The sequence below is a fragment of the Pinus tabuliformis genome, chromosome 3_2 (genome assembly GCF_031772625.1).
Source record: "Pinus tabuliformis cultivar Carrire ecotype Pingquan chromosome 3_2, CPIR1, whole genome shotgun sequence".
Classification (NCBI taxonomy): Eukaryota; Viridiplantae; Streptophyta; class Pinopsida; order Pinales; family Pinaceae; genus Pinus; species Pinus tabuliformis.
In genome coordinates this window covers 228,773,620-228,790,111 of record NC_142302.1, presented here as the reverse complement: position 1 = coordinate 228,790,111, position 16,492 = coordinate 228,773,620, and the positions used below count along the sequence as shown (strand labels likewise).

At 38.1% G+C, this 16,492-nt stretch overlaps 1 protein-coding gene across 4 annotated transcripts in view; it reads right to left on the bottom strand.

The window, feature by feature from the left end:
- LOC149180546 (uncharacterized) overlaps positions 1-16,185 on the bottom strand; it is a 74,397-nt gene extending 58,212 nt beyond the window's left edge. Inside the window, exons 1-3 of one of the 4 annotated variants that reach the window (XR_016257466.1) lie at positions 15,890-16,161; positions 7,930-8,029; positions 7,350-7,609 (exon numbers count right to left, since the gene is read on the bottom strand). Coding sequence is in view for 3 of the 4 variants with exons in the window: in XM_089418190.1 (XP_089274316.1) it covers positions 7,350-7,609; positions 7,862-7,938 (337 nt within the window). In the remaining variant the exon portion in view is untranslated. Of the gene's footprint in view, positions 1-7,349; positions 7,615-7,861; positions 8,030-15,889 lie in introns of all 4 variants that reach the window. The other 3 variants (XM_089418192.1, XM_089418190.1, XM_089418191.1) reach the window with 3 other exon arrangements.
- Between the last annotated feature and the right edge of the window lie 307 nt (positions 16,186-16,492).

Genomic DNA, 16,492 nt, shown 5'->3' with positions numbered 1-16,492 from the left:
GCGGAGGAGGCTGCCATTGTACGGAAATAGTTGAGCAACTATACGCTTAGCACTTGTCCATTTGGGAGGATTCATGCAATTAGAGATCGAGAGAGTTTTTCTTCTCTTGAGCGATGGAACATGCATCGAGGTGCTACTCCACTTCTACAGACTTTGGCATTGCGGGTGCTATCACAGGTGGTAAACACTTCCTCTGCAGACAGGTGTTGGAGCTCTTATTCCAGGCAGAGAGCTTGGTTTATGTTCATTACAACTTGCGATTGTTGTCCCATTACTGTGATGATGCAAAGAATAATAAAGACCTTAAGGTGTGGGACAGGAATCCAGAGGAGCCCAATTTGGAGGATGGACTATTGCAATTAGAGCAATTAGAGGATGCTCTTCTCCAGGTATGTCCATTGTGGTATGAATTTTGCTTATAAAGCATTTCTCTAATTCCTGTTTTTAATTTTTTTTTGTTAACTAGTGGTTTTTTTGGGTATGAATTTTTTAAGCGATTGCAGGATGATGAAGATCGAGTTGAGTTGCCAAACCCATCTGGTCCCTTGGTTCCTAGGTTCCATGGTTCAACACCAACAGCAGGGGCTTCATCTTCATCAGTTTCAGTCCCACTCCCACAACTTCCACAGGCACCATCTTCTTCATTGCCACCACGTGGAGGCCCACCACCACATTCTCTTCATGGTGGAAGGAGGAGAGATTAGTAGATATATTCACAATTTACTACTTTTATCATAGATTGATCATTAGACTTGTAGGCTTGTTGTGAATTTGAACCTTTTTGTCTTAGCGGTGAACAAGTTGCCTATTTTGTAACATTATTATTTGAATTTTGGACATGACTAATGTTGACAGTTGCTCACTTGCTAGATAATATGCTTTATGTTTTATGTTTTATAATATGCTTAAATGTTTTATTTTTTATAATATGCTTAAAAATTTGATGTATGTTTGTAATTACTAGAATATAAATGGTTGATGCTCGAATAATTAATCATTGATGTACAATGGAATCATGGATGCCATATCTATCTTGATTTATGTAAAAATATGCATGTTTCCATGTCTTCTACAACTAATTTGGTATTTGGGATGTTTGTTTTGAATATAAATGCAAAAAAAAAATATACAATATATATATATATATATATAGACGCTTCCGAGACGCTTCGCTTCCTAGATTTTTGGAAAATGACACTTCCGCGTCCCCGCTTCCAAAAAAGTCCTCGTTTCGTCCCCACTTCATGCAACGTTGGTTGCATCTACGTGATATATGATAGGATGACCAAGTTCGCACATTTCTTTGTGATTTCAGAATATTATAAGGTAACACAAGTGGCAGAATTGTTCTTCAAGGAGGTATTTAAACTCCATGGGTTGTCTAAAAATATAGTTAATGATCAAGATGGCAGGTTTATCAATGCAATTTGGCTAGATTGACCCCTAGTACCAATTATCATCCTTAAATAGATGGCCAGAGAGAGATTGTGAATAAACGGGTTAAGGGGTTGCATAACTATGTGTCAGGACAGTAGAAGGCATGGATCAAATGGTTGCATTTCAGGGAGCACTACTACAACACCACTTATCATCCATCCATTAGGATGACCCCATTTAGGGCACTGTAAGGGTACGATGCTCCATCATTTGTTGATTTGGCTTTTGGGAATAACAGGGCTCCAAAAGCCATAAATTGGATTAGGAAAGCCAGGACATTTTATGGTCCTTAAGGAGAATCTGCAAATCACCTAGAACCAACAAAAGATGTATGCATATAGGAACAGAGTAGAGCACAGGCTTTGAGGTAGGAGATTTAGTTTTCCTAAGATTGCAACCTAAGTCACCAAACATGGGGACATGGGACACACAGGACACGAGGATTCAAGTGTTCAACACCAACACAATGACCCCCCGGAACAAGACACGTTATATAGTTGCTAAAAATTAGATATTTCTTACACAAATTCTCATTCATGATACAAATTCATTGATTCAAACATAGATCTTCATCTAGATGTAAGTTTTACAAAGTAACATTATGCATACAAATACAATTGTGACAGATTCATCAATGATCCAATCAGAGAAAGACAAGAAACTATAGTTTTCTCATTAAGTCATCAAAATCGAAATGTGTTAAATAGGTAGTAGCAATGCCAATGGCAAACAGAAATAGCAAATACAAAACAACTACAAGCCTCAAGGTAGTAGGTAGCTCATGAGTCATCAATCATCATCATCATCAAAATCAACATCATTGTCATCATCATGGTCACCACTACTCTCCTCTGCTACATCCTCCTCCTCTGTATCCAATGTCATCTTTGCATCTATTGGTGTGGAGGATGACCCCTCAACAGTATCACCATCACCAAAAGTGACAGGCTCTAGCACTGGCTCAATAAGATCCAAGTTGGCCAATGCCAACTCAACACTGTTGTCCAAACCCATATCATCAAGAAAGACATCCCATATCTTTGTCTTTCCCTTCAACCACTCATCCCTCTACCTGTAAATAAGACGAATCGCCTCCAAAATTCTCCCAAACCCTTTGTTATTTGCTCCCACACACCCACAGCAAGAGAGACAGAGAAAAGTGAGGGAGAAATGACCCAAAACCGGCCTTTATGGGACATCAAATCAAGGGACACGTGTCCCAGAATTGAGACATGATGGACTCGTTCCCCAGACACGATCGAGACACAATCAAACACAATCGGAGGACATGTGTCCCACCGAATCGTGTTTGGTTCTACCAATTCAGGACATGCAGAGGGTTTAGGACGAATCCGGTTTCCTAGATTGCAACCATATAAGGAGTCTTCACTCAAGAAAGATATGCATAGAAGCTAAAACCAAGATTTTATGGACCTTACAAAATAATCAGACAAATTGGTGAAGTAGCATATGAGCTAGCGTTGTCAGAGGGAAGCAAAATCAACAATGTCTTCCATGTATCATGCCTTAAGAAGGCAGTCGGTTGACAGATCACTACTTCAGCTGAGTACCCCCTTTGGACAAGAAGAGGCAATTGGTATTGATTCTGGAAGCTATCATGGTTGCCCGAGACAGAAGATTGAGAGGAAGGACAATCTCAAAATATCTTATCAAGTGGAAGGATTTGCCTGAAGAGGATGCCACATGGGAAGGAGAATAGATCATGCAGCACCTAAATTTGAATTGCTTGAGAACAAGCAATGTCAGGAAGGGGGGACCTATACTATCCTCAAACTAATTGCCCAAGGGAGGACATAGTAGCCTATTTAACCCCGTAGGCTATAGTCATTTGAAAAGGGGGAAATTGTTATTTAATGTTACTTAGTTAACACTAGATAATAATTAGTTAATTTGGGGCAATTGGAGGGAAACTTGTTAGTCACTCAATATTGAAATTAGGAGAGAAAAACCCCAAAGAGAATCTATTAAAAGGAGAGAGGAGATTCATTATGCTCATCATGGATTGTTGTTCTTTTTGATTTTGGGTCAAGGCACTTGGTGGGTTTTAAGACCCCTTTTTCTCTGATTGGTTTCGGTGGTGAAAGATTCCACCCTAGCCAACTCTCAAATCTTTCTAGCTATAGGACGAAATTCTAACTGAGCATAACTTTTTGGGACAGAAAAGGGTTGTGACTTATCTATATGTGGCAGTGAATTACTTTTCTGGGCAACAAAGTCTTCCTGATGTTGCAGATTGGTTTTCTAGGGTAACTAAGGTCCTCCTAGAGACAACAAACCGGTTTCCTATGGCAGCGAAGGTTTTTTTTGAAGCAGAGAGGGTTGGGATCAATCCCACTGAGACAAAAAATCATCTTGTTTGAGATTTGGGATCAATCCCTCTGAGGCAGCAAACCCACTTTCTAAGGCAAACAAGATCTGGAGCCTAGTTTTGAGGCAACGAAGGTTGGAAGAGGAGCAATGATTAGTTATCTGTGGTGGAAAAGGGTAGCAGGCTATCAAAAGTAGAATGCTATCCTATAGCGAGCTGATGTAGGGTCAAATCAAGGCAACAAGTGATCAAGGGATTCCACTCAAGAATTTGAGGTTGCGGCTGGTTGACAATGAGTAGCTAAGGGAAAACTCGAGGTCATAAGAATAGTATAGGATAGCAATAAGGTCTGTTGGTGTGATAGCTGCAGTTGTGAGTCCCAAAATTACATTGTGTTATTGGAAAAGTTGTGGATTTGTAAGTCTTTTAAGTACTTGTTGAATTGGGCTTACTTATAGTGTTGCTGGTGAAATCAATTATTCTTGTTTACATTATTCTCGCATTCAATAATCAACATCGTTTTAAAGATTGAAGAAGTATTGTAATACTGCTATAACATACAAGCGTGTCATGCGCTCATTGAAACCCTAGCCCAAAATTTCACCCCTAAGGATAATTTTTCCGAGAGGGATATTATAAAATTACATGTTTATGCACCTTAACTAGGAAAATTTTAATAATATGATGATGTTTTATGTCTAGCCTATCCATGTTAACAATATTTTTAATTGAAGTGTGTTTTGTTGGAATTTGCTTCCAAACGACACAACCACAACAAAAGTATGTGTGAATTTTTTAAATCAATGTAGACTATTCAATTTAGTGCAATGCTACTCATGAATCAGTTATTGCAACTATATCATCCATATGCTTATGGCACAACTGTAACATTTCAACATGCTTGGAGATGTTTTTGTTCTATGGAAATCATAAATGTCACAGTGAATTACGCATGTTATAATGGCTGGTTGTGGGGACAAGGGGGGCATCAAGGACGAGGGGACGAGTCATTGGGACAGCTAGAGCGCACCAACAAATTTTCAAGGGACGACAAATATAAATATATATATATAGAATTCAAATTCACCATATGCATAACAATGAACATGACTGATAAGAATAACCATAACATATTGAAATAATCATTGAACTAGTTAAACTAGAATTTTAAATGCATTGATCAAAAATAGACTCTACATTAGAGAAATTTTAAGGTCTAAAATGGGCCTCATAAGGAATATTATAAAATAATAGTGGAAATAATAAAATAAGAATAGATTACATCAAATCAAGTATTAGAGGGGGGGAAAACTACTTTTTCAACTCATTTTCAATTTATTTCCTTACGGTTTTGCTAGTATTTTGAGCGGGAGCACTTGTTGGATACGGAAATCAATTCATCATCCAAGTAGTACCCATGTTGCATATTTTCGATGGACCTTGATACACAAAAAATGAGAAATACATGAAAAAACATTATTGCAATCATGTTTTTCATGTATTTCTCATTTTTTGTGTAATAGGATCCATCGAAATTATGCAATATGGGTATTGCATGGATGCAGAATTGAATTCCGCATCCAATGAGTGCTCCCGCTCAAAATTTGTGTAAAACCATAAGGAGATAAGTTGAAATTACGAGTTGGCAAAGTAGTTTTTTATTTTTTAATCTTTTTACTCCAAAAATGGTGAATCATCCCCTATGGTTGACATCATCGTCTGGAATCCTATTGGTTCTTATAAAGTTGATTTTGGTTGTAGAGGCCCATTTTTTACCTCAAAATGTCTCTAATGATCTAGTTAAACAATTAAAGACTTAAAGTTTAAATATAATGTCTTTTAAGTTATAACAATGTAACATAGCCTAAAGTTTAACTGTAACGTCTATCTTCACAAAAGTACTAGTGATTAGATTCTAAAGTTGTGAGCTTCATAAGCTCGAGCAATTTCAGTTTTTTGTTCATGTGAACAAATGCATGACTCAATGCCAAAATGATGGCCACCCAATAGATGATGATAGGCTCTTTGGCAATTTCCTCTAAAACAGAGCCACAAATTTTGCATGTCCATTTTTTTTATCCATACATAATTGAATTAAATAATGAAATACGTCGATCCATGCTCGTCATTCTTACTAATACATACATCATTCATCCATGGACCACGAGATTCAATAACGAAATACATTGATCAATATTCATCGTTTATTATTCACCATTCTAGAATCTGCATCTAATTAGTACTAAGCAAAATAAACTTTGTAGATACTAAAATCTAAAGACTAGAATAGTAAATTGATATAACTAAAACTCAAAAATAGTAAAGATTGATCAGGCTAGGGTACATAGAGGGCTTGGTGTTCTTGATTAAATACTAATTCCATACCCTCGTACATAACAAAATCCAATGGAAACATTGCAATCCTGAAATCTTGAAAGAATGTTAAGTTTGTTGGACTTTGAGTGACATCTAAAATTCTACTTTCTCCATATGAAATCCAATGATGTCGGAACCACTCTCAAACATCCCGAATCATTTCATGGTAATGTTAAAAATTTAAGTAGAAGGATGAAAATGAAAGATAAAGGAGAATGTCACTTAAACATTACCATTAATTACATAGCAATAGTAGGACCTTCGGGTTGAATATTAAGCTTCTCCACTCATAAATCATTGTTTTGAAGCAAAATTAAGGGGGGGCACCTAGCCCTTTTTGAGGGGGGGATGCCCACAAACACCCTTTTGGGGAAACGTGTCCCCCTACACTAGGGAAACATTTCCCCTGCATCTCCCCACGTCTCCCCAAAAGGGGGATGTGGGGAAATGTTTCCCCAAGCGTCACTCCATCCCAAGTGTGTGGGAAGCGTGAGGTGTTTGTGCCGTGCACCCCACCCTATGGGACCCGTCCCTGTGGAACACTAGAGAATTTTTTACACTACCCTGGTCTCTTCAAAAACATAAACCAACATGGGGTCATTGACAACAAATCAGAAAAAAAATATAACTAACAAAGGTATTCAACAGACTTAAGAGACGACAACCATTAAAATGAAGGACTTCATACACCTCTGGAAAATGGAGAAACAACCATTAAACTTGCAACTCAATGACCCAACTAGGACTTGATGAGTGCAAACCACACAAAGAAGCATATTCATAAGGGTACATGATCACAGTTGGCAGTTTCTGGACCCAACTTGGCTGATGTTGGCTACCCTGCCAAACTCACAGAACCATTCACTGTGCTTTTGGAACATTTCCTACAAGCTTCAAAAATCCTGGAACCTGAGAAAGAGCAGGAACGGGTTTCCCAACTCCCCAGAGATGTTCCTGTGCAACTAGGGTTATTGACCAATTTAGTTCTGCATGTTAAAGGCAAACATGAAATACATATGCTTGAACAATTTATAATTTTCCTATTTGCCACATGCTAAGAGGAATTAACTATGTAATATTTTGCATGAGCTTCTTATGCTAAGATCAATTAATAAGTACTATTTAACTACGAAAGAAAAATCATCCAGAATGGCATTCTATTATATAACCTTTATAACATATATGCAAAGCTGAAATACATACATACCATGATTTACAAAAGTAGTACTGTTTGTACTGTCATTTGTCAACTGTGTTTCTTCAGCTTGGCTTGTGCTGCCAACTGATGGATTCCTTCGCATTGAATGGGAACTGTTTACATTGTTTTCCATATCGTCTGGGCTAGAAGACCACCAGTCCTTTTTCACCAGAAACAGTCCACTCACTCCCCTTCTCGATGGATGCCTTCTTGAAGATCTTTCTACAGTGGTGCCTGGTGGGGGTTTAGCACATCCTCCAACACAACCACTGCTCTGTTTGAAAATAATATTAATGAGAATGAAAAACAAATGGACCTTAATACCTAGTGCTTTAATGCTCAGATAACCAATTTTCTAAGACATAGACAATAGTGAGAAATGATGGAAAGCCAGTTAAGTGACCAAAATTGTGAACCAAAACTAAAATTTAACTATTATTATCTCACGTTATTGCAGTGGAGGAAAACTATTAAATCAAATTCTTGTTATCATAATCTTTTAATCATTGTAGAATACCGACCCCATGCAAGCACATGAAACAGAGGACAGAAATCTTAATTTCTTGCAGTGTTCTGTAATGATAACAACCATAAGCATGTCCTTAGGAGTTTAAGCTTGACAACCACTCCTGTCAAAGACGTCCTTGTAGAAGTTCAATATATTGAATACTAGTTGAATGCCATGTCTCCTGCTCCAACAAAGTAAATTAATCAATACTGATATATCTTTGTACAATGTATAATCTTTCTGGTCATTGTTCATGACACAAGCTAATACATGTATAGTATATCAATTAATCAAATAAAAAAACATGCTTTAATTGCTCACAGATTTAAATGGGAAAAGCACTAACAAAAACACATGTGAGCAACTTTCATTCAACTAAAAAAATAGTGGATATTAAAAACACAAGTCGTATTTCTCTAATTCAATATTCAGATCAATATTATATGAATGCAAAATTTTGATGGGACCTGACTTTGATTACGGGTAGTCCAGCTGAAACATCCTACAAAAAAAGAAGTGTAGTTCACACTTACTACACCAAAAAAATAAGTGTAGTTCACACATACTACACCAAAAAAAAAGAGTAGTTCACATAATCCTCGTAGTTCTTTAACTATCCAATTCCCAAAGAGTAGAAAACCCAATAAATTGTAACTGAACACACTAACTTGAAATTGTATGACCAACTTAGATGGACGCTGCACAACCTTCTCAAAATGGTTCCATGTGATAATGCAGTGAATTGATTTGTAATTCTGTCATGACCATAATTAACTCATACAGAAACAATTGTCATTAGTGGCTAAGTTCACCCCTTTAATAATGTTTGAGCAGTTACAAAACATTTAGAAAATGGACCCATCTAAATCTTGTAACAAACTTCCCTCTAGTTGCCAGAATCCAGCAATACAGAAACAGTTCTCATTGATCTGGAACTCTCATCGATTCTTCAAGAATATGGGTTCGGTTGAGAATTGGGGGCTACACCCCCTAATGGCACTGTTCCACCATGAACAGGCCTTGGATCATGGTATAACTCTGCTCATGCCTGAAATTTCTGCCAAATTCCTACCACAGTTGTGACTGGAAAAGAGGGTCCATTTGCTATGAGATTAGCTTACTCAAAAAAAACTTGCCTGTACCAAATTTTTGCTACAGGACACATTAGGCCACATGCCATTTTACCACTCTCAGTCCATGTTAAAAAGAAACATGATTCTTTACTGACCAGTTTCATTTGATAAAAAGCTTTAGCTTACAGATATAGTTGTTCACAGTTTCATGGAAAGCAATCCAAAGCTGCATATCTATTGTTTGAATATTAAATAGCCTGTTCACAAGGTGTTCTTCTGCTACAAAATCCACACCCTAGCACGATAGAGAAAAATAAAAGCTGCAAGTAATATAAGTTTTGCAAAATCCTATGTTTGCTAGCTTGGGTTTTCAGTATCTGTGTATAATCAAAAGTTTTCAGAAACACTCATGGCAGCCCAGACTATCTCCTAGAGGGCTTTTTTCTTTACACTCGCAGATATGTTGCCCAGACACCGTGTACCAGATTCACCAACTTGTTATCAGATCTTTGTCAAGCTCTCCTCTGGGCAGTCACTGCTCATTAGGGTTTGCTCTTCAGATCTGGTTTGAGATCTCAAGTCGTATTTAGAGCTTCGAGTGAGCACTTCCTCGAGCATGTAATGCCTGCTTTTTCAAGGTAAGCAGTTGGATGATGATGATCCTCTCTCAGTTTACAACATTGGTAAAGATGCCACTGTTTTCATGGTTCTTCGTCTACAAGGGGGGGCTGGAGGTAAGCCTTCCTCCTCTCGAACTTTTTCATATGAAGATGCCACCCCCATAATGCAGATCAGACCCAGATGACTCCTGGGCCGTTTTTAGTGAAAAAATCAGAGGAAGCCCCTTCCCTAGAAATTTATCACTCAGATCTGAAGGATCTTCATCAGGCATATTCAGAGGCAGCCCTCATTTGTCAATTTAATGGCTTCTAGCCTCGCATGGTTGATCTCTACCAATGGATCCATACCGTATGAACTAAAGATTGCAAGGGTGTTTTCTGCTCAAGAGGTTTCTTTATTGTGTTATTTGGGGAACCAGAAGACTATCAGAAAGCTTTATCTAAAGGGACCTGGATTTGGGGCAATGTTGGACTGTCTTTTACCCCTTTGTTCTCAGACTTTGACCCATCCACAGCTGTCATTACGAAGATGTCAATATGGATAAGGCTTCCTAATCTGCTAGCTAACTTGTGACACTATACAGTCTTTTAGGGCATTAGAGACACTCTGGGACGTTATCTTAATATTGCTGCCTCTCGTGGGAAGCTTGGTGTATACACCTATGGATGAATTTGTGCTGAAATTGATATTAGTAAAGGGCTGCCAGATCAAATCAATTTAAAACTCGTTGATTTTCAGTGGACACATGCTTTGGATTATGAGAATACTGTTTTTCGTTGCCGCTTTTGTCATCAAACAAGCCACTTCAAAATTCATGTCTAGTGTTTAATTCTCAATAGAAGTGGAACATCCACAATTCCATATCTAAAAGTTGGAAGCCCTGCAACCCTCCTCCTATGGATGGCAAGGCCTCCTCTACGTCGGACAAGGATGATGAATAAGTTGATGATGAAATACATCTAGAGAACAATATCCACAGCTCAACGGCTCCTGGCATGGACCATGCTCCTTCAACAAGCACAGACATATTGAATAGTAATGTTTCTTCAAAATCGGATAAGGAATCTCCCTCAACGCATAATGATAATTTACAGATCGCTTTAATCAAACTGCCTTCGAAAGGTTGAGCCAAGATTTAAAAAAGAAAGGAAAAAGGGTCGCCTTGAGGATGAGCCCCGATTTGGGTGATTCATCTCTCTAGTTGTTTGTTTTTGTTGATTTCTGGTAGCATCGGATGTGCTCTAAGTCTCAAAATTTGCAGGGAGGCTTAGACACATGCATTCTCCAATAGTCAGAAATCATTTTGGGAAATTCCCCCCTAAGACAGTTTTATTAAAATAATTAATTATTTATAATGGGTCCCTAAGTCTAAACCTCGGAAATTAAAATAATTAATAGGGTATTAATCTAAACTATCAGTGAAACTTCTAGAAGAAGACGGAGATTGAATCCAAATGATCTGAGTCATTGATTAGAATCTAACATGGGCCGTTGGTTCACAACTGGAGGATTATAAGGACATCGATGGGCACTTGGAGAACACACAAAGGGGAGATCAGAAGTTTGATTTTCTAAAGCAGAGTAGCTACCGGAGAGATTTTTGATAGTGATCTTTTGGAGTGAGGGGCAGGAATAGTATCTGAAGGGAAATATTTCCCGATCGGAGAATACTCAACAAGGAAGAGAGAGAGATTCAACAAAGGCAGCGCAGAGCCGGAGAGGTTGACGCACAGCCACGTAGGGCCATGCAGATGCAACAGCGATCACAAAAGCCAAGAGGGAATCCAAAAATTTGCTAAAGGAATCGATTGCAGAAGCCAAAAACCGGGGCGTGAGACCGGGAGGTCCAAATCGAAGTTCCTGGGCAGCAAATCAATCAACCGAAGGGGTGACGCTATCCCCAGAGGGTGTGACGTTGCGCTGACTCAGTGACTACACAGAGGCAGCGAGGGGCAGTTCATTTAGTGGCTGGATTAGCCAGGATTTCCAGTGATAGTGTGAGGTAACCTCACTTATCTCTCTGTCAGTGATATTCTCTGTAACTGGATTGTCGGGAAGGCATCCAGAGATTGTATTCAGAAATTACTACTGCATAATAATAAAACTCTTTGAGTTGTTGCACCAATTTTCGCACATTAGGTTTTTCCGAGGACATTTGTCCAAAAATAATTGTGTAGATGTGTTGTATTTCTTTCTTGTTCAGTTTCTTGTTTCCACATTTTATTTAAATGGTGAAGGCTGCAGTGTATTCGTTTCAGTGTTTCCTATAGGAAACAGTAAATAATTTTGTTCAGTAATTAACAAATAGGAGAAACGTAATAAGTTGTTGCAGTCATAATTTGGGCATCCAAATTTTCACAATTTTGTCCCTTTACATCTTCTTTGCTACTCCCAATACCATTCATCTCTGCTTCAATATCATTAGTATAGGGAAAAATGTGCCAAAAAATGAGGCATGATGGCTTACAGCAAAAATAAATAAATCCTATTCAATATTCCATGATCATGTAACTCGTGCTTTACATGTGCCCTCACACATGCAAATAGGCTTGACATTGGTCAATTGGGTCTAGCTCGAGTAGTAGAGAGTAAAAGTTTTTATCCTCCACACCTAGGTTCAAATCCCACTTGTGACATGTTCGCTCCTCAAGAGCTAAGTATTATTTGGGAAGTTCAAATCCCACCTGGGGCATGTTTGCTCTTCATGAACTAAGTGTTGATTGCAAATAGTCGGTGGGAGTGTGGCAACATGGAAGAAAAATATACTCAACAATTATGAAGCTACAATGTTTGCCAAAGTTCGGCTCATTAAACCAGTGGAACCGGCCAGTCTGACCATTTTGCTGCCTACACAAAACCAGAAATGCCGGTTAGGTACCGAACCACCCTATTTTCACCAAATTGGCTAGTTTTATACAATGTAACCAATGACCCTCCGAACTGAAATTTTCTAAAAAGAACAATGATTTATGAGTGCTGCAGCCCAATATTCAACCCTAGGTCCGTACAAATGATATGTAATTAATGGTGACGTTAAATTCTATCATTTTACTTAAATTTTTAACATTACCATTAACTATTTCAGGGTGTTTGAGTGGTTCCAACCTCACTGAATTTCATATGGAGAAAGTAGAATTTTAGATCCCACTCAAAACCCTGTAGACTTAACAATTTTTAAGATTTCAGGATTGGGGGGATTCCAATGTTTTCATTGGATTTTGTCACGCATGAGGGTACGGAACTAACATTTAATCAAAAGCACCAAGCCCTCTATGTACCTTCATGTTAGCATCATTGAGTGATGAACTCCTCTATCATGAACTTAATATAAATGTACCCATCACTCAAACAAAATATCAATTCAACGTGTTAAGCTTTCTGTACCTTATTTCAATGCTTAGATGGTGATATTGACAATGAGGATCCCAATAGAGGCAATGATTTTGATGATATGTAGGTATTTGTTGTGGCATGTATTTTTTTATGCTAGAAGCCATTTATAGCCTCTTTGTTGATGTAATTTTGGTTCAGAGATGTATTGCACTAATTGAAACATTTTGTTATATGCACTCTTGCTATAAAAAAAAAAGAGAATTTTTGCATATTTGTGTATAAATAATTTGGATTCATATGGATGTACATGAATATATACATTTTTTCTTTAAATTTTTAAAAATTCAAGTATTGTTTGGTCCACCAGTTTTTTGTTCAATTTTTTTCTAGTTCCAGTCCAATTCTGGATCGGTTCCCAATTCGAGGGGTCAACCGGTTCGATGACTGGTTCAGTTATGATAACATTGGGTTAAACCAGCTGACATGAGATTTGCACTTACTACATTCTTTTACAAAGGCTATTGGAGGTCTAGGGGGGCTTTATCTTTCACAGTTGTTGGTGAAATATGGAAATTGTGGAAGTAATCTTCCCCAAAGATAGCCATCAAAGCAAGGCATATGATTTTGAACAATCATTTTTGGCCATATGTTAAATTTGTTGTAGAGTTTGTAGTATGTGAAGGTGATATGCTCCACAATGTGAATATAAACAGCCTATGTTTGGGTGAGATTTATGAAAACATCAACTGTTTAAGAAGATTCAATCAATCACAATATACAGATAAGAGAGATCCCATCTTGTACCAACAGTTGAAAACAATGGTGGTGGAATAAGTTGAATACCCCACTTTATATGGCACTTATGTCATAAATCCAAATTGGTATGATCACGAGATAACAAAGAGGCCCCCTTCCCACAATAGGGAGATGGTGAAAGGACTCTTGAATGTTGTTAAGAATATAATGGTTCTACATAGGGCACCGATACATGTACTTAGTTTGCCTAACTTCACAAGGATGAGGTGTAATTCGCTCTTATGATGCGATAAAAGATAGGTGTAAAAACAAGGATCCAATTGATCACTGGCAGCTTCATGGTACACAAAGCTCCAGAGTTGTAGGTGGTTACTCTTACTAGTAGCAAGTGCCTTCTCTTGTGATAGGAATTGGTGCACTTATTCTTTCATCAATTTAATGAGGAGTACAAGGAAGGACCTTCCAAGAGGTAGCCCAATACTACATGTGTGGATGAGGAGAAAAAACCAGATGGCCTTCTCAAACTGCCTGCAGTTACAGTCCAAAGAGAAGAGCCTATGCTTGAGAGCAGTGATCACTTGAAGAGCTTGGTGATGGAGGACCTAATCAATGATGATAATGCAGCTGCCAGAGACAGAAGTATTAGATCCTTTATCACTCAGCTATGTTGCTTTTTCATTTTTTTAAATGCCCTTGTGCAATTTGTACATGGTTAAAGACTCAAGTTATCAATAAAAATGATTAAGTTTCTCTGATCATTGATGAATGTTGAATGTCAATTCATGAATGATTGGATGATTTGATTATTTGAATCTGAATAATTGCCAATTCACATCATCCTTTTTGTATATGTGTGTGTGTCTGTGTAACTTTATACCCTTGATCTATTTCTCCCTCTGTTTCAAAAAGTGTCATGCCCATAACTGTAACCCTGGCCAGAAGCAACTTAGCCACGCATCTATTCTGGTTAAAACTCTACTAAGTATTCTCCAGAACTAGCGCACTCCACAATTGTGGAACTTCTCAGTTTCACCCTTTCACGCCCAAGGTTACTTCATAGCTGTTACAGTGAATTGTCAATAGCCATGCACAAAACAACATACCAAGAACATTTCACGAAAAAAAAAAAAACATCCTTATTTGAGCATTTGAGCAGCTCCAGAAGAAAAAATATTTGAAGAACGGCAACAGCCAGCTGAGGGAATAATTCCAAAATGCAGTGGAAATGAGAATGCCTGTTTTTAGAGCAAAACACAAAACCTTTTAGTGTCACTTCCCAGTTCTCGACAAATTCAGATACATTCTATAAATTGGCCTGATTTAACTGCTGCTTTAGATAAGAGCGACATACCATTGCTCATTCAATTAACGTAAAACTTAGCCGAGACACTTCCCACTTCAAACTAGATTCTATGGAACACATATGTAAAGTTGCCCACTACTTGTCAAATTACATCAGAGCTTAACCAAGTTGCCGTCCCAAGACGGATGCTATCAATCAACCCTGACAACCCAACCCCAATTATATCAAGCAACCCTAGCAATACGAGGTAAACTAATAAAGGCCTTTAAGGTTTCAACCCAAAGCGGCTCTTACAACATAAGGCAGACTAATTTTGATTGGATGACGTGCCTTACTTCCTTTCTAAACCAGCATAGATCCATCCTCGCCAATTTTAATGACCCTCCCTCAATCTAACTTTCATTAAGATCTGTGCTCCTATGTAGAATATTTTACAATTAAATATTCCAATTTAATTCATCGGGAAATACTTTTGCAATTCGCACTGGCTTGAAGAATTGTGCAGAGCTGTGCTAAGAGAATTCATTTAATTATTTGGGCCTCCTTATAATGCCGTTACTTGCATGAAGGATCTGGCGTCTTATTGTTAGAATTTAAATTAAAAATCTATAAGAAACAGCCGATATATCATAGCAGACTATTAAACGAACCCTAAAAATCAAAATGCAACGAACATTGCGAGTTATGTTGCAAGCAAGTGGGACGCGCAGATTTACAGAACCCTTGCAAAGATAATACAGAAATCGTAACATCCATGTTTTGTTTCAAGGGTTTCACATAAGGAATACATAAAACCACAGCAATGAAACCAGCAAAGCCTTAAAATCACAGATAAAACTGAATAAGCTCTCAATTTTAACCAAATCAATGTGGTTTTGAGTCATTTCTATGAAATTGAAACGTTCGTTATTTTGGTTACCTGTGGTGTAGAGTTGCAGGGCTTCGCAGTACTTACATTTTTTCGCTTCCCTGTCATTGGGACAGCCTTCGCTACAGTAACGACGGAGTATCATTTATTTGCAGAGACGGCCGTCAATGGAAACCCTCTTTATTCTTTAATATCAAGCACTGACCGGCTTCTCTTGCTCTCAAAGGTTTTGCGGAAAAAATGCAAATAAATAACAAGTTGGAGAAACCCACGGTTTACGTGAAACACTATCTCACTGTAGTCCACGTCATCAGCTAACGCCATGCTGGAGCCTGTCCCTTGGCTAATTAAAGCCTGTCACGTGTTCCTCGGCACAGTGATAACGAGAAGTTCGTTTATATGATACGGCGAGCAGTGTAGCCATGTTAAATTTGTTGAAAAGTAAAGTTGGGAAAGCGAGAAGTTCGTTGATATGACATCTCGAGGGTTCGAGGGGCGTCGCTCATGTTACTGTTAAATTTGTTAAAACGTGAAATTTGGAAAACTAGAGGGTATGATTTCATGGGCTCTTCCTCCTTCGCATGCGTTGAGGTTGAAACATGGTGATGTCTTCCTGATGATGACTTGATTGGCTCCAAGTGCAAGGCAAATGTTGCGCAACAAAACTCCGATTAGATTGGCTCCAAGTCG